Below are 18,278 nucleotides of genomic sequence, written 5' to 3'. Positions count from 1 at the left end.
TTCCTTTTTAAAACCGAATAATATTCCATTGTCTGTATAGATGGCATTTTGTTTATCCACTCATCTACTGACGGACACTAGGGTTGCTTCCACTTTTTACGATTGTGAATAATGGTGCTGGGAACATGGATGTACAAACATCTCTTCCAGACTGCTTTCGATTCTTTTGGGAGTAGAATTGCTGGATTCTGGGGTGCCTGGGTGACTGAGTCGTTAAGCGTCTGCCTTCGGCTCGGGTCATGATCCCGGGGTCCTGGAATCGAGTCCCAGGTCCGGCTCCCTGCTCAGCAGGGGGTCTGCTTCTCCCTCTCCCTCTGCGACTCCCCCTGATTGTGCTCTCTCGCTCTCCAATAAATAAATAATTAAAATCTTTTAAAAAATTGCCGGATTCGATGGTAATTCTATTGACTTAATAGAATTTCTTGAGTTTTAATTTTTTGAAGAGCCACCGTACCTTTTTCTACAGCAGCTGTCCCATTTTGCATTCCCGCCGATAGCGTAAAGGGTTCCAATTTCTCCACATCCTTTTAGGCTGCAGGTTTAAGAAGAAAATCAAAGACATTTTGTAGATATTTACATGATAAGGGAGAAAACAATTCCCACACATTTTTGATTAACAAAATTCAAACTACTATATTGAGTCTAATTTTTCTGTCATACAGGTCTATTAATAAGAATGGAATTCTTTGAAGGGAGGACACTTTAACTGAAGTTCAGAGTTAGTGTTCTCTACTGTCAAAATCCGTTGCAAATATTTTATTTAAAAAAAAACCATTGAAAAATATAAAAGCCCTACTCACCAGCTATACAAGGCAGCAGGTCAGATGAGGCTCGCCGGTGGTGGTAGTTTGCTGGCCCCTGCGCTAAGCAATCGGTGCACTTTTGAAGGGGGAAAATAGACATTTGAAAGGGAGAAGAAAGGAAGGGAAATGCTCCGGATCTGGGTATACCTGTCGTGGACACACAAGGCGCCCTGAGTGTTGTTACATCAGCAGTTTAGAGCCAAGAGGCAGCGATATTGCCCCCGCGGCTCTGAAATCTGAGACCTTGAAGGTTTGGAAGAGGGAAAACACACCACACAGCAGAGTTTAGGAGATGAGTCCGCTTTGGAGCAGGGACCCACTCTGCCGCTGCCCCCCGTGGCTAAGGTGGCCCTGAATGACTGCCTCAAACACATGCCCCTGTTCCCGGCAGAGGCTCTGCTGCTTACAGAGGGGGCCTGATGGAGTTCATTATTTTCCCTCTGGGAGTGGGCTCCTGGGTCTGGGGTGGGGGCTGTTCGGAGATGTTTAGAAATGGTAAGGCTGGCAGGCGACTGCTTGCTTGGCAGAGAGGCCTATTCACCCCACTCCTTTCCTTGGGTGAGAGATTGGTGCACCCAAGACAGGAATGCAGGTCGTGAGGTGACACACGTGGGGACCCAAATCGCCCTTGAGCTGTGTGCGCTCTCATGTGGCTTCCTTCCTACTTCATGCAGGGCCCACCTGCAGCTCAGGTCTTCTCTGCAGATCCCAGAGATGATGAATGCCCTCAAAGTGAATCTCATTTGAGTACGGAACTACAGTTACCTTTAAAAAACATCAGATTTGGCAGGGGTCGGGGGGGTGGGGGGGAGGCGCCTGGGTGGCTCAGTAGGTTGAGTATCTGGCTATTGATTTTGGATTCGAGTCGTGAGATCGAGCCCCATGTCAAGCTCTGTGCTCAGCGGGAGTCTGCCTGAGATTCTCTCTCTCCTTCTCCCTCTGCCCCTTCTCCCCTCTAAAATAAATAGATAAATCTTAAAGAAAAACAGATTGGTTTCTCCATTGCTGCAAGCCTTTTTCCCACTGCTCTCGGTCTCCTAAGACGAGGGAGAAAGGCACCTGTGCTGCTAGATGTGGGGGGGGGGCACTCCTATTTCAGAAACGCCCTAGTTCTGATGCTCAGCTTTGAGGGATGAGCAGTTCCGAGTCTGGCATTTTCTACCGTACAGAGCCCTCTGTATCACGCCTCAAGTACTCCCAAAGGATGCACAGCTGCCCCCTTCAGGAAGTTCCTTGAAACGCAGTCAATTCTGGGAGCCTAGGCTGCCGCACAGAGGAATTAACAGGGCACAAAGCCACAGGCACCAAGTTGGAGTCTGCCCTGCAGGGTGCAGAGCATCTCGGGTGCCCCTGCCCAGAGAGGCACCCCATGGAGACAGAGTTTAGGTACAGAGTGCAAAGCTGGGGGAAGCCATCAGCTGGGGGAGGTGGTCCGTCTTTTAGTCCTTGCCCTGAAATCCCTGAGATTTGTGGGGACGCCCTCCGGCCCATGGCCCAGCCGGCAGGGAGCGTGCGGGACCCTCGTTATGGCCGCCGCGGAGGAAGTTAGACAGACCGCACGTTTTAGTACAAGTGGTTTATTTCTTCCCAGGCGAGGATGCACATGCAGCAAGCAGAGCCCACCTGGCTCCTTCAGGGACCACCCAAAGGATTCTAGTTTAGTTTACATGCATTAAAAACAACGCTACGGTTGCCAACAACGAAATGTTAAGAAGCAACATCTTGACATCGCGGGGTTCCTATCTGCACGCGACGTGGCCATACACAGACATGTTTATGGTACACGGTACTTCTAGGTTAACACAGGTGAGGCAAGAGTCCAGGCTGCCGTGGGGCCCTGTTCTGTCCTAGAGGCTTGGCTGGGCGCCGAGAGTCGCTCTGCTGTCAGCGTTCTGATGGGAAAGGAGCTCTTCGAAAACGGAAACGGAGCCCTTGTTCCCAGCCAGGTCACCCCGTGTCCCTGGCTTTGGGTGTGCAAGGCTGCGGGGGGCATCAGTGTTGTGCATTCTGAGTTGACAGGAGATAAGAAGCACCAGAGACCCTAACCCTGGATCCTCAGCAGGGAGGATGGTGGGTCACTATTTCCTCCTGGCCAACAAGCTCCTTCTCACCAAGCACGTGCAGCTCAGGGGCCCAGGACAAGGGGATGGGTACAGGGTTGGGGGGATGAGGGAAGAGGCCTGTCTCAGGTCAAGACATGACCCCCTTCCTTTGCCAAAACCTTTAAGACAAACTTGCTTGCAGACAAAAGGGAGAGGCAGTTCACCTGGGCAGTCCCCAGAACAGGGGAGTGTGTTCAGTTGTCCCTCTTAGCTTCTTTTCTGTCTTAAAGGGCCTCCCTCCTTGAATGGGATGAACCCACATCCCCATCAAGCAGCAGCTTGGGACCGCAGGTCTCAGTGACCTGTTGTTTAAAAATCCTCTTCCTCCAGATCCTGAAAGAACTGGCTGATGCCAGCAAAATCTGCAGAAGAATGGGATACAACCCAGGGGGAAGGCATGAGCCCCAAATCTCTTGTAAAAACTGGATGTGCTCTGAGTTTCAATTCTTTGGATAATCAAAACATTTAAAACACTTGGGGGGGGAGAGTTAGTGTTGCTTTCAAAGTGTCTATTAATACCTGAGACTGTCCCTATCTGTAGTGAACCAACTCACAGCATTGATTCTGGGATGGAGGAGAGGCAGTGGAGAGTGGCAGAAGGCGGGTGGACCGTGGTAGCTGTCACTCACATTCCCACTGGGTCTCCCTGCGGAAAGCCTGCCGGGGATGCAGCTGGGGCCCCCCCAGCCCTGGGGCCACCCCCTGCACGGCTCTCCAACACCTTCAACATGGCCGAGCACCCAGGGGCACTGCCGGTGTGGACAGGAGGGCAGAAGAGGGAGAGGCTGTTCCGAGTCATGGGTCTTGTCTGCCTGGGCCTTGGGGCAGGAATCTCAGCCGAGCTCAGGCGGATTCTCCCTGAATCGCGGATGCCCCGCTGCAAGCACAGCGGCCTGCCAATCCCGTGGCCCTGCACCCAGCCTCCAGGCGCCTTTGGTTTCTATTAAAGAAATGCAGCTTGTGCTGGAGTTCGTTAAAAACCAAAACGGATCAAGGAGGCAGGAACCTCTGCAGAAAGTGTGTTAGGCTGGAAACTCATTCCCGTAGTGTCTCAGGTGCTCATCCGCCACGGACAGGTAGGTGGCCCTCATGCTGGGAGAATACTGTGGGAGAGAGGAGGAGGGGTACGGTCAGAACAGGGTCACACGGTACAGTTAAACCAGACGCTGTGCTCGCAAAGGTGCGGGAGCTTCTCGGGGAGTGTGAGCGGGGCCAGTCTTTGTCACAGGCATTGTGGGGACACTAGAGTGCTTGGGCAGGCTTCGTTGTTGGCGATGCCCCCAGTCCTGGGGCCATCAGGACGCCTGGCCCCCAGCCTCAAATGCAAGACGCACACACAGACCAGTCACCCTCCCCCTACCATGGCTGCTATGTCCAGCCCAGGGCACACCAGCGACACCAGGGACAGCATCAGGGCGCACCAAGGCACTGGGGAGCCCGCCTTGTGGGTAGGTTGACGGCACAGGCCCCTAGATTCAGAGATCCACGTTCAAATCCCAGTTATGCGTCTTACTCATCCCATGACCTTGACTAAGGCTTTCCAACCTCTGCGAGCCTCAGTTCCCCCATCCGCAAAAGGGACCCAAGAGCCGTCGGCAGTTACAGTGAGAGGATGGGTTGAATACTACCAGACAGGCGAGACCCCTCACACGGCGGTTCTCAAACTTGGCTGTGCATTACAAACACCTGGGAGTCTGAAAAAAAAAAAAAATCCTGATGCCCAGGCCATACCCACCAGTATTTTTTTTATTGAGGTAAAACCCACATCACATAAAATTCAGCATCTTAAAGGGCCACCAGCATTTTTTTTTTAAAGCTCTTCCAAATGCAGCCAAGTCGGAGAAGCAGTGACCTGACGCAAAGTAAGTTCTCAACAGATGTTAACTAGCTGCCACCTGAAGCAGGAAGACAGGACGCCCCACGTTACCGCTCTCATATCCCAGGACCTGCTTCTGCGTTTCTTTTTCTTTTCTTTTTTTTTTTTTTAAAGATTTTAATTTATTTGACAGAGAGAAAGAGAGCACAAGCAGTAGAGGGAGGGAGAAGCAGGCTCCTCGCCGAGCAGGGAGCCCGATTTGGGGCTCAATCCCAGGACCCTGGGATCATGACCTGAGCCGAAGGCAGATGCTTAACCATCTGAGCCACCCAGGAGCCCCTGCTTCTGCATTTCAAACGGGCTCCAGATGCTGCCGGTCTGCTGACTTGGAATAGCAGGGTTCAGCAGGACCCTGAGTATCTCCTGGCTCCAGGGAAGGTTTGGGGGTTCAGGTCCAGGCCGTTCACACCAGAGGGGGAACATGTGCTCCCAGCTGGCGGGAGCTCGGGGGTGGTGGTGGGTGTTAAACTCTTTAACCCAGCAGTTCTTAACCAGGGGTGATTTTGTTCTCCAGGGACATTTGGCAATGTCCGAAGGCATTTTTGTTTATCACAACTGGGGGGGAGGGAGGGGGGAGTTACCAGTATTAAGGGGGTAGAGGCCAAGGATACAGCTAAACATCCCATGGTGCCCAGGACAGCCCTCTCTTCCAGAATGACCCGGCCCAAGAATAGTGTGGAGGGTGAGGAAGCCTGCGTCAGACCCGAGGTTCTCCACGGGGCTTCCCGGACCTGCAGCCTCAGCTTTACTGTGAACACGTTAGAAAGGCAAATCCCCCACCCAGTCAGAAAGGTGGGGGGGGGGGGGTGAAGCAGGCGCCTGTGTTCCAGCAAGTCCTCCAGGCGATTCTGATGCACACCCGCATGTGAGCATCTCCTTGAAGCACTATTTCCCCAACTTCCTTGATGAAGGAGGATCCCCTGGCTGCTCGATATGCTGAGAACTTCCCAGGCGCCTTCCCGGGATCGTCCACTTCAGGGAGTCTGGAGTGAAGTCCTGGTATTGGTATTTTTAACAATTGTCTGGGTCATTTTTGTCTGTCAAGTCTAGGACATGGTGCCTGAGAGGACACAAGGGGTTCCTCGAAGGTAGAGCTGGGCGAAGGCACGTTTCCAGCCAATGGGACAGGCCATCCATTCCGACTGCCTGCATGCTATCACCCCCCATGGTGAAATCCCAGTCTGTTCCAGAGATGGGGCTGGCAGAGGGAGCGATCCATCCAAATGTCACACTTGCCACTCACCCAGTACAGAGCAGGTGCAGGGGGAGGGTGGGGAGCGGCCAGCCGTGCTGTCTATTGGGGTGGATGTCCACAGCCTCATGCTGGGGGTTCCTCGGAAAGCAGCCACCCGCCAATGCCTCTTCCCGCCCCTTGCACGGCAGGAGGTTGGGGGGGGCCCGCCCTGGGGCAGGTAGAGCTGGGTGGGGCAGGGCAGCCAACTCAGCCAAAGCAGTGAGAGTCCCTGGGCAGGTCTTAACTCCGGGGAGGAAAGTGACCTCTGTCCTTGAGCCTCTCAAATAAAGTCAGCTCTTGATGATCTCTGCTAATGGCAAGGAGAGTGGCCTGGGTCTTTCAAAACGGAAGGTAATCCCAAAACCATTTTTATTTGGCATCACAGTGCACAGAGTAATTCTTCATTCACAGCAGCAGATTTCCCCCTCATTATGTTTTGCTCAGATTATTATTAAAATCAATCTGCATTCCTGGGTCTATAGCAGCTAGGGGGAGGAAAAGGGGCCCAGGAGGCTTCTGGGTAGAGAAAGCTGGGTTGGGATTTAAGAGGTGCCTACTCGGAACGTTGGCTCCGACCAGCCCCGTCCCTTCCTGAGGACCCCAGGAAGCGAGGGCTAGGCCTGGGTCTAGGGCTGTGCATAAAAGGATAGCAGGTGAGGCGCTCTGGGCGAAAAGAGCAAGGTGGGGTCATGGCGGGAAAGATGGGGGACTTGTCAACCACGGCGCTGTGGACATTTGGGGCTGGATCATTCTTTGTGGTCGGGCTGTCCTGTGTGCGCTAAGATGCTGAGCAGCATTCCTGGCCCCCGCCCACTAGATGCCCGTAGCACCTGCCCCCCAGTTGTGACAACCAAAAATGCCTACAGACAGGCTAAGTGTCATCTGGGGGCAAAAGCGCCCTTGAGTGAGAACCCCACTCAAAGGTGTGGCTCAAGTACCACTTGCTGCACACGACCTCCTCAGACCCCACAGCGCAGCAGGGACAGCTCCCCCCTCCAGGTCCCAAAGCACTTATTACAGGAGCCGCTTTCTTGAGCTCCCCCCCCGCCCCCGCCCCGGCAGGTTGCGCCCTTGCTGAAGACGGGGGCTAGGTCTCCGCCTCTTTCCCCAGAAGCACCATCTGTGTTTGGGGCTGACTCACTGGATGTGCCTGCCTGGTTCTCAGGGCCCAGGCATGTGTCACTGACCCCATGTCCTGGAGTCCCCAGTGCTTCTAGTTCAGCAGCAGGATGGCCCCTTCCAAACCCCCTGAATTCAAACGCCTTGTCCAGCCAGGGGGAAGCAGGGGCGCCCTCCCCGACAGACAATTGGCTCCAGAACTCTGCTGCGTACCCATCCCCATCGCAGACTTCCGACCTTGTTTTCCACCCCCCCATGTCCATTTCATATAAATACGGTAACTTGTGGAGAAGGTGGGTGGAAGAAGGGGGTAAAATAAGCAGCTCCCTCTTAGAGCACCTGCGCCCACCCCCCCCACATTTACAGTGACTGAGATTCCAACGCTCGCCACCATCGTGAGGTGTGTGCTGTCACCATCCCCATTCCACAGGTGGGAAAACTAAGGCACACAGAGGTCAAGTGCTTGTCCAAGGTCACAGAGGTCATAAGCCATGAGCTGGGTGTGAACCCAGTCATTTGGCATAGGAGCCTGGGTCTTTGAACTCCACAGTTTACTGTCTCTACTTGCAGCAATGTCCTCTGGGAGAGGACAGAGCCTTTTCTCTCCAACACGACCCCCTCACGCCACCGGCTCCTGCCCTGACACAGCGTCTCGGTTCCCTGGCTGGAGGCGGGCGTGGGCACCTTCCTAAGCGATGGCAAGAGCTGAGCGGGTTTGAGGAAGGCTGGTGTCCCAGCCACCACTGGGGCTCCAGCCCGAAGCCCAGGGTGAAGGGGTTAACACCGTCGAAAACCCAACAACTTCCCTGGAGCAAAAAGGGATGCTCTCTCTTCTTAGATTATTTACTTTAGCAAACTTATCACTATAAACCATTTCTCGGTCCCTTTGAGATGTATATAAACGTTTTTAAGTCTCAATCGGGCTCTGCCAGCTTTACAATCCAGGAATGTTCTCGTAAGGGTCTGGGAGGCATCTCACTGGAAGGGAGGCATCAAGGAGGACTGCCCCCATCGCTGTGGCAACTGGGGACACCCTAATTAGCATGGACTTAGGATGGCCTGGTGTGACAAAGGTGCTGGGTCTTGCTTGGGGACAAGCGTGCCCTGGGGTGAGCTTTCTGTCTCTGCAATGCCTTTAGCGGACTGCCCGTGACGTGTGTGGCAATCTGGTCCAGTAATAGGACCGTATCATTTTTTTCTACCTTTGTGGAGGGGATTCACTGGATTGGCAGGAGGTCTTATCTTTTTAATCATTCCTCTACAAGGGCCACAGCTGTGATTTTGCCCGGACAGCGCAAGTTACCGTGGGAGGAGGGGAGCCTCTTCCGATGAGGGGCACGTTCTCGTAGCGTGGGTTCCCGCCGAAGAGCATGGCCTGGTTCCTGCAGGGGTGGAGGGGAGAGCTCAGGAGGGGGAGGCGTAGGGGTGGGGGTGGGGGTGCTCGGGTTTCTACAGGAGGGGCCCGTGAGTATGCATGTGTGAGCAGGGGGATGCAAACGGACCACGGGAGGGAGCGTGAGCAGGAATATCAGGGAAAGAGCGCTTGGGGAGGCCCAGGGGAGAAGCAGCGGATGGGGTGCCAGGTGCCAGGAGCAGCGTGGCCTGGAGAAATGCAGCTCCTGGGCCCTGCGATCTGCTCTGAGGGTCTGTGGCTGTGATGGGGGGACCGCTGCTGGCCTGTGAGGTCTTCCTCCCAACCGGGCTTCCTGGACCCAAAGGTGCTCTCCTCGAATCTAGCTCCCCGAGGGCTAGGCGGGGCGGCGCTGCCCCAGCTGCGATGTGTGGGGGCAGGTGGGGGGGGAGGCCCGGGGAGCCCCCGCCGTACATGTACTCCGAGACCGGGGCGTTGGAGATGGTCTGAGCGGGGGGCTGCAGGCTGGTTTGGCTGCCCAGGCCGCTGCTGTAGCTGCAGAAGCTGCGGAGCTGCCCCCGGGGCGGGTTGTGGGCGGCCATGCGTCGGGCCTGGGGGTTGAAAGGGTCATCACTGTCGATGTCATCATAGTCTCTGTCCCTAGAACAACACACAGGACACAGCCGGCTGTGAGGGCTGAGGCTCGGAGGCCGCGCGATCCTGGCCTGCTTCCCAGTCTTTGCTCCCAGGACTCTTCTCTGGCCACGTGTCCCCTTCAGGTTCCTGTAAAACACGGTCCTCTGCCCTGCCTCACACAGATCACTCCACCAGTTCCCAACTCATGCCCACCTCCTCCAGGCAGCCCACCGTGCTGACCCCGTCAAACGGACCCTCCCTGCTCTGCTTCCTTTTGTCGGATCTATCCATAGGCACTGAAATACCATCTCATTTCTACCTCCTCAGTGAGAGCGTAGGTGTCCTGCTAACAGTGTTACAGTCTATCCTTCTTGGTATTCTGGGGGTGCCCCTCCAGCACCCAGAGCCCTCATCATCTCACACCTCAAAGTCCTACAGAGGAAGAGAGGACAAGCAAGGGATGCCAGGCTGCGGTATGACAATGTTACCATCCTCAGCAACGCTCCTGCCCCGGCCCCTTGGAACCTCCTTTTGGGAGTCTGTCTGGACTCTCAGGGATGCTTCTGCAGCAATCCAGCCAGCCTGTTGGGGCTGAATGCCCGGGCCCCCTGCTGCCATCGTTCGCCCCAGATCATCAGCTCCAGGCTCAATCTCAGAGCAGAGGTTCCTGCATGCTCCCCCAGGAAGCCCCCGGGCAGCCCACCTGGTAGTAAAGTGCTTCCAGGCCCTCGGCCCAGTGCAGATCATGGTGGAGAAGGCCAGGGCGGCCAGGAGGGAGAAGAGGCCGAGGTACAGCAAGCCCTCGATGCCATCATAGCAGATGCCAGCAAGGGCGTCCAGGTAGTCCTGCAGGAGGAGGAGGGACACGTAGCTGGAAGGCAGGTCGGGGCACAGCCTGGGGTCTGAGCGCGTCTCGGGTAGCCCGTCTCCTTGAGCCTGGGCCTGGGATCGCCCACTTTTCCCCATCCCTGGCACTTTGTACAGCCTGTTAAGGGTCCACACTCTGGGGCCCAACAGAAGGGGCTTCTTGGGTTCACTCCATAAGCAGGTGCTGACCACCTACTGTGTGCTAGGCATGCGACGGTTGCTCTGAGCAAGACAGACACAGCTGCAGGGTTGGGGGGCCAGAAGACAGGGGACATTTAATCTAAGACCAGCATGGCAAGAAGGAGTGGATTGTGCCTTGAGCAGATGAAGGAAGGGGACAAGCGGGGCATGTTCAGGAGAGAAAAAAGGCGAGCAGGAGAGAGGATGGAGTGGTGTCAGGTCACGCTAGGCCTTGCAGGCACGTGACGAGTTTGCATTTGATCAGAAGGTGGTGGGATGTGATGGAAGGGATGTGTACCAACTCACTTCTACAAAGATCACTGTGGTCGCTGTGAATGAAAGGTCATGGGAGGTTAAGGGGGCGAGAGAGAAGGAGGGGGCAGTCAGGAGGCCACGGCTGTCACCCAAGGGAGCAGGGCTGTGCTTGGATCATGGCAAAAGTGGGGAAGGAGAGAGAAGTGGATGGATTCAGGATACATTTGAGAGTCCAGATGCTAGGATTTGCTGAGGGATTGGATGTGGGTGGTGCGGGAGGGAGAGAGGGGTACATGTTCTTGGCTCTGAAGTCAGAGTGCCAGGGTCCAAAGCCAAGCCCTTGACTTGAGGGCTCTGGAAACTTCAGTGAGCTACTTTATAGATCTATAGATCTATACATATAAAAATATCTATCTATCTATCTATCTATCTATCTATCTATCTATCTATCTATATCTATCCATCCATACATGCACAGTTTCCTTACCTATAAAATTGCCCATGAAATAACATGTATTTCACGATAATAACTGTGACAACTAATGATATGATGGATACAAACTGCACAGAACAAGGGTGAGCACTTGTTCTCAACAAACGGCAGCCGGGATCATCATATGACCCTTCATGCTAGATCCGTATGGGACATGAGAAGTGTCCACACGCACTGGCTTACTGCTTGCCGGGGGTGGTGCACATACTCCCAGAATGTTCCCTGCATTTGAGGCTGTCTGGTATTCCAAGTACTTGGAGAGGTGACCCTGGCAATGAGCGGGGGATGTCCACTTGCAGCCAGGGAGATGGATGGGTTGATCAGATGGCCGGGAGTCTGGACACTGGAGAATAGCCTTTCTCATTTAGGTCAGGATCCCCCAACGTTCTAGAGCTAACCTGATCCAATCCTCCTACCCCCATCCCCTGGAACCTTTCACTGACTCTCACTGTCTTAACTACTTGGGAGAATCAAGAAGCCAGACACCCTTCTGCCTTCCTGTTGTTCGGCTTCTATGTCATTCTGGGGCCCGCAGGGAGCCCCGATAATCACTCTTCTCGACCCTACTGGCTGCTCTCTGGGAAAATGTGGCCTGCGGGGGTACCCAACCCCCCCCCCCCCGCCCCATCCTGCTTGCCAGCCAGGCCCACCCCGGCACCTTATGCAGCCCTCGGCAATCCAGCATGGCCGTCAGCTGGTGGAGGCTGGACTCCGATGAGTTCAGCAGGAGCTGGATTCCAAGCAGGTCCTTCTGAAGCAGGAAGAGGCAAACACGCAGAGAGGCAGACAGTGAGCGGCAGGCTTGTAGCTAAAACCACAAACCACAGGCAGCAGCGTGTGCAGAGGCCAGGGAGCGCGCTCCACAGCCTGGCTCTGCGAAGCCTCAGGGGCTCAGGAGGGGTGAGGTGCAGGCAGGGGGAGGGTTGTCCGGGTCCAGCCCCTCTTCCTGCACAGATGCTGTGGGAGGCAGCGCCTTACCTCGGCCGTGGGGAAGAGGGGCACGGCGAACTGCAGCAAGCCGGCCACCTGGATCTGCATGGTGGTGAGCGAGCGCTGGAAGATGGTCAGTGCCTGGCCAGGAGAGACCGCAGCCCCACCCTGAGGCTCCGCTTCCCAGGAGCCGCTCCCCCTGCAGCCCCGCCCGATTCCCACCCTGCCCGGCATCCCTCAGGCTTTCTGAGAGCCGCACAGTCCTCTTGCTTCCTGCTACTCCAAGTGGGGTCCCCGGACTAGCAGCGTGGGCTTCGCAATGAAGGGAAAAGCACCCAGCCAGCCACCCACAGGTGCAGGGGCTTCGGGTCCAGAGGGGGCGAGCTGACAGAGGGGGCTGTGGGCAGGGTGGGCGTACCTGCTGGAAGGGGCTGCTTCCGCTCTGAGTGCAGTACAGGTAGTAACGGGTCACCTCTGCAAGGCAAAGGAATCGACATCAGGCAAGAGCTGACCAGTGACCAGGCCCTCACCGTCCTCGGCGGCCCAGCCAGTCCCCAAACTCCCCAAGGAGGGCACTTCTAACAAATGGCCCAGAGGTCCAGCTGGACCGAAAGTGTGGGGGGCTGGGGGTGAGGAGGGGTTAGGTGACGACAGGGCTGAAAGGTCCGGCCGGCCACGGGCCTGGTCTGAGTATCCAGAGCGGCTCCAACAGCAGAGGCCCCGAGGGTTCGTTACCTGTGCGGATCTGGCCCTCTGTGATGTTCAGGATGAAGGTGTCGGGAGCTGAGCAGAAGTCACTGGTGCCCTGAGCCAGGGAGAGATGGGGAGGGGTGGAAGAAAGTTCTAACACCAGGGCCCTGGGTGGAGCCGGTCCCCTCAGGCCCAGCTGCTTGGAGCTCTCCGCTCAGTCCTCCCTGGGCTCGAATCCTGGCCCTGCCCCTTCCTAGCTCTCTTAGCTCTGTCACTTTGGACAAGTGACTTACTCTTTCTGTGTCTCAGCTGCCTCATTTATAGCATGGAGAGAAAAATGCTACCTACCTTGTGAATTAACCTACGTAAAACACCCAGAAGGGTGACTGGCGGAGGGCAGGCTCTCTGCGGCGTTGGCTCTTACTCTATTTCTTTTTTTTTTTTTTAAAGATTTTATTTATTTATTTGAGAGAGAGAGAATGAGAGACAGAGAGCATGAGAGGGAGGAGGGTCAGAGGGAGAAGCAGACTCCCTGCTGAGCAGGGAGCCCGATGTGGATTCGATCCCGGGACTCCAGGATCATGACCTGAGCCGAAGGCAGTCACTTAACCAACTGAGCCACCCAGGCGCCCTCTTACTCTATTTCTGAATGCTGCCTCCGGGACGGACCTCAGGGGCCCGAGCACCCACACCGTGCGTGTCGGGGAGTTATTGCACCACGGCCTTCGTTCATCTCGGTTGTATTTTTGGCCGTCCTGTTATCAAGCCCCACATGCTTTTGAGGTGCTGATCTATGAAGCATCCCCCAGACTCTATTCCTAAAGAATTATGTTAGGGGCGCTGGGTGGCTCAGTCATTAAGCGTCTGCCTTTGGCTCAGGTCATGATCCCAGGGTCCTGGGATTGAGCCCCGCATCGGGCTCCCTGCTCTGTGGGGAGCCTGCTTCTTCCTCTGCCTCTGTGCTCCTCCTGCTTGTGCTCTCTCTCTGACAAATGAATAAATAAAATATTTTAAAAAACCACCACCAACAACAAAAGAATTATGTTGGCATTGAATCCATCTCTGAGCCTGCGGGTACGGGTCCTGCTCAGGATGAGATGGGGGGCTGGCAGTTAGGGGACACAGGCTCCAGGCTCTGCCACTGAGGAGCGGGGGGGCCTGGACCCCACAGCATGGCCTGGAGAGGTGACAACTAAGGGCCTATGGGCCATGTGGGAGCAGAAGCCAGCCCTGGGATTGGTGGCAGCAAGGACCCATCCTCTGAGCCAGGCCCTTCTCAGGTTCAGCCTGGGGGTACAGTGGGGCCACCGGGTAAAGGAGGCCTCCCATCTTTCAGAACAGTCAGGGGAAGCTCTGGTGCTCCAACCCATTCCTAGGGGTCCCCTCCCCAGGGCTCTGCACTGCTGGTGCCCTGTCCTCTTTCAGGAGTGGTGGCCTCAGGCTCCACGCTGGAGCTTCACACATTCATTCCGAGTTGATCAATATTTATTTAGCACCTACTGGATGCCATGTGCCATTCTAGGTATGAGATAAAGGTGTGAGCTGTATCATGGTATTTATGGGCTAGAACATGTGTGCATGGGGGGGTTGGGGAATAAGATGCCCCCCTAGGCCCAGAGCTCCCACAGAGCCACATTTGTATACGCACGCATGCACATACACACTCACACACACAACCACAAGCTCAGGACCCTGGGAGAATTGCTCTATATGCAAATCACTAACATACATCACTCAGACTGATTCATTACCATAAATCAGAGCCACAGGACCAGCAGGCCTACCCCTGTCGCTGGAGTGGTGAAAAGGGAGGAGCCAGATCTGAGTGGGGGGATGGGAGGCCTTGGGAAAAATAAAGAGGGAGGCCGCCATCTTGGCCTGGGTCCCAAAAAGTTTGGAATCCAAAGAGGGACAGGAGGCCCCTGTCAGAGAGGCTCCCCCAGGGATGCGGCCTCCCACCCCACTCAGGCCAGGTCTGCCCTTCAGCCCCTTCAGTGAGGATCTAGCTTTCTCTCCCTGTCTGTGTAGACAAGGGCCCCGGTGTGCATTACTCACACAGTGGGGATGGGCATGGGGGAAGAGGCGGGGGGCAGTGAGCGCAGGCAGAGAAGCCCAGTGTCCAGCCCAGCTGAGGCAGCTCTGGAGAGCAGGTGACCGTCTGAAGGCGTACCCCTGTGGCCCTCACATAACGACATAAACACGTGGCAAACCAATGAGGTTACTGCTTATTGGACATTTCCTATATGCCTCCTGGGAGTTACCGGACCCACGTGATCCATCAACAGTCCTCTGGGGCAAGTGCTACACTTCTCCCCATCTCACATTCGAGGAAACTGAGGTCTGGAGAGCTTCAGAACTTTCCCAGGGCCCCCCCCCCGTTGGGAAGGGGCAAGGTGAGGGGACATGGACCAGGCAGGAGGTTCCAGAGGCCACCCTCCTACTCCCCCACCCTGACTCAGTGAGGTGGGCCTGGCCTCCCCCTTGGAGGCTGGATTTACAGGGAGCACTCTGCTCAGTTGCCCCAGTGTGTCTGGATGACCCCCCGTCCCCAGCCTCCATGGCCCCCTTCTTTCTTCTCTGGCGCTTTCTCTCCTCTCTGCCCTCAGCCCCTCACCCTCTCAGGGCAGTCAAGCGGGTAGGCAGCACGGCTGGGGTGGCCAAAGCCCAGAGCTCAGCTCCCCAAACTCCCACTCGGAGCAGAACTCCTTCCTCGAGGAGGTCTTCTCGCAGGGACAGAGAAGGGATGGGGGGGGAGGGGCTCCGTGTCTGTCCTCGGGGGCCCCACAGTGGCTCAGAGAGAGCAGGCCTCCCAAGGCAGGGGCAGCAGGACCACACAAAAGCTCCCACAACGGCCTGTGCCGGGCTGCCTCCCGCCCCGCTCGCTCGTCCTCACCCCACTTCCCATTAAAATGCAGCCCGGTCCGTGGCCCCCTCAAAGGCGCATTCAGCTCCCTCACAGCCCTCTCTCACACAGCCCTGACTCAACAATTAGGGAAATGGCCTTCCTTGCCAGCGCTGGCAGCCCAGGGCGCCCAGCTGGGAGATTAAATCGCCCCCGGTCTCCCTGAACACTGAAGCCAGGGGAGAGGGAGAAGCCCCCACTGGGAGGGAGCTGGCTCCCAAAGGGCAGCTCAAGGCGGCAAGCTGGAAACCTCCCCAGCTTCCAGAAGGCAGAGGCTGCGCAAGGGGCAGGAGAGCCCCCCTGGAAAGCTTGCCTTCTGCAGGCTTCCCTGTGCTTACACTCGTCCCCACAGGAGAGGCTGTTGGCCAGGCAGCTGTGCGTGTAACTCTGGCCGGCAGCCGCTCCCTGGGACTATGTACCCGCTCAGCTCCTGATGACACCTCCTAACCTGCCCTTCCCTGCATCTGGAGGGGCCCCAGCCCTTGGGACAAAGGCTCATGCCTGGCTAATTCTCCCTCGTGCCCCAAGTGGACACCGCGCGGTGGGCGGAAGGAACAGGAGACACCCACCCCGTCTCCCTCCCGGACGAGCTCGGCCAAAAGCTGCTGTGAGCCAAGCAGCACCAGGGTCCGTTCATTCTGTGGGCACCATGGAGGCAGACTGCCCTGGGCCAGAGTGACCAGCCGGCCCCCAAGTGCCTGGGCAAGGTGTGAGTTTGGCGAGAGGGCTTCAGGTAGAGTCCTTGTTCGTTATTTTATCCCCAGGTAGCTAAGGCAGCACAGATGTAGGCCATGGGCTTACTTTGTGGCCCCTGAATCAGGCAGGGGTTCCCTGAAATCCCCCGGTAAATCCTGACCGCCCCCTTACACACACACACACACACACACACACACACACACACACACACACACACGAAGCATGCACCTCCCTGGTCTCCATTCACACAGGGTCACAGTGAGCTGCCTACAAGCGTTTCTTCTGCAGCCTGAGACTATGTCAAGATCGAACATCATGTCCTCCTGGTTTCTGCATCCTTGGACACCTGGCGCAGCCGACAGCCACAGAGCCAGTCAGCTGAATGAATGACCTGTGCACCGCTTCGCCTGAGTGTTAGGTCTATTGACGACCAAACATACCTACATAGGGAGCTTCCGCCGCCTTGTGTGCGTGTGTTTTAAAAACATTCTGGGGCACCACATCCAGAAACATACACCACTGTGTTTCAGGCCGTGTGTGTGAGTCCAAGGCAATGGGACGGAAGGCAAGCTAAACACCACATTCCACATTCCCAATGTCCAGGGAAGCTGGCCAAAGAGGGCGCTTCGGAAGCCCGAGGCTTCTCCAGCCTGACGTTTAGACCCCGCCCATCCCCATCAGACCCAGTTAGTTCTTCACACCCAGAGACCTCACCTGGCCATCCAAGCTTGGCCTTACAAGCAGCGGCTGGGAATGGGTCAATGGGGTGGGAAAGGGATCAGTCGTCTTATCTTGGCTTTGCCCCTAAATACCTCATGATCTTAGGTAAGCCTCTTCCTTTTTCTGGGCCTCTGTCCCCATAGGAAGGGCAAAGGGACTGGTGTGGATGGTCCAAGCCCTCTCAGTTCTGATTTTCTAGGTTAGGGACAGAGACCGGAAGCTGGCCCTGCCCTGGGGGCTCTGGACAGGACACATCAATGTGCCACCAGACAGACGGTCCTGGTCAGACCACCCCCCACGCCCACCCCCAACTCACCACTGCTGCAGCGCTGTCAGCAGCCAGAGACGTCCAGCTGAGGAACAGGCCCAGCACGCCACAGCACAGCATCCTAGGAGAGAGACATAGCCCGTGGGATCCAGGCGCGGGCTGGCAGGGGGGCACCCTGTGAGGGCTGTCACCCCACCAGCCTCCAGTGCCCTTCCTCCGAGCCACCAGCCTGTCCCCCCTGTGGCCCGAGACTCTTGCAGTGGCCCCTAATATCAGCCTGCTGATTGCTGGGCGAGAGGTATGGAGCCCAGCACCTGCAGCATAGGTCCCTGGGCCGGAGAGACAAAGCTGTGCGGGCACAAGCTATCAGGAGATGTTGATTAGAGACCCTGGAGCCTCTAATGCTTGGCCAATTCCTTCAGCAGCTCAGCAGTCAGGCCCGGGGACGGTGGGGACACACGGAGGCAGGCCCAGTCCTTGCTAGGTGTCCAGATGGTAAGTCAGCGGCTGCCGTCTCCCTCGGCTGGGGGCTGAGGAGGGCTCAGATGGTGGCTTCAGGCCGCTGCCCCCACCACACTCTCCGAGCCTGGCCAGGCCCCCATCTCTCTGATGGTGACACTGTCACCCCGCATGCTTGCCCGGCTGTCTGGCCTGCAGGCAGGGATACTCACGAGACCAAGAGACACCTGGAGCGCCTGGCCAGTCCCAGGCAGGTGACGAGGCAGATGACCAGGTCCAGGATGAAGAGCAGGAGGTAGGAAAGCCATCTGGGTGGATAGGGAGAGACGGTCAGGGGAGGGGGAGGTGTCACCACACCGGGTGCCCAGCGGGGAACCCTGCACAGCAGCCCCCAGGCCTGCTTAACCCTTCGTTGTGACGAGCTGCCCCGAGCCAGCAGCTGAGCGGAGTAGATGAGGCTGTGCCCTGCTCCAGGCAGGAAGGACCAGTGTGCACCGCGGACGGGCTCTTCAGGGGCTCCCAGGGCTGCACCCCCGATTCTGCCTGAACAAAGGGGTCACGCTCGCCCCCGCCCAGGCTCAGGGTCTAAACCAGCACTGCCAGCTAGAACTTCCTGCAGTTCTAGATCTCTGCACAGCCCACTGCATCTGCCCGGCCCATGCGTGGCTCTGGAGAATGGAGATACGGTTTGTGCAAT

At 56.6% G+C, this 18,278-nt stretch overlaps 1 protein-coding gene across 2 annotated transcripts in view; it reads right to left on the bottom strand.

Annotated features, from left to right (window-relative positions):
* Nucleotides 1-2,364: 2,364 nt before the first annotated feature.
* The window catches only part of TTYH2 (tweety family member 2), a 36,713-nt gene continuing 20,799 nt past the window's right edge, over nucleotides 2,365-18,278 (bottom strand). The window contains exons 5-14 of one of the 2 annotated variants that reach the window (XM_036079040.2): nucleotides 17,794-17,889; nucleotides 17,171-17,243; nucleotides 12,582-12,651; nucleotides 12,265-12,320; nucleotides 11,895-11,987; nucleotides 11,575-11,667; nucleotides 9,825-9,967; nucleotides 8,960-9,145; nucleotides 8,438-8,516; nucleotides 2,365-4,008 (exon numbers count right to left, since the gene is read on the bottom strand). In XM_036079040.2, the coding sequence (XP_035934933.1) occupies nucleotides 3,928-4,008; nucleotides 8,438-8,516; nucleotides 8,960-9,145; nucleotides 9,825-9,967; nucleotides 11,575-11,667; nucleotides 11,895-11,987; nucleotides 12,265-12,320; nucleotides 12,582-12,651; nucleotides 17,171-17,243; nucleotides 17,794-17,889 (970 nt within the window). In that variant the 3' untranslated portion in view covers nucleotides 2,365-3,927. The remainder of the gene's footprint in view (nucleotides 4,009-8,437; nucleotides 8,517-8,959; nucleotides 9,146-9,824; nucleotides 9,968-11,574; nucleotides 11,668-11,894; nucleotides 11,988-12,264; nucleotides 12,321-12,581; nucleotides 12,652-17,170; nucleotides 17,244-17,793; nucleotides 17,890-18,278) is intronic. The other variant, XM_036079041.2, reaches the window with a different exon arrangement.

The sequence above is a fragment of the Halichoerus grypus genome, chromosome 2 (assembly GCF_964656455.1).
Source record: "Halichoerus grypus chromosome 2, mHalGry1.hap1.1, whole genome shotgun sequence".
Classification (NCBI taxonomy): domain Eukaryota; kingdom Metazoa; phylum Chordata; class Mammalia; order Carnivora; family Phocidae; genus Halichoerus; species Halichoerus grypus.
The sequence above is the reverse complement of the archived record's forward strand: the minus strand, read 5'-3'. Positions and strand labels throughout refer to the sequence as shown.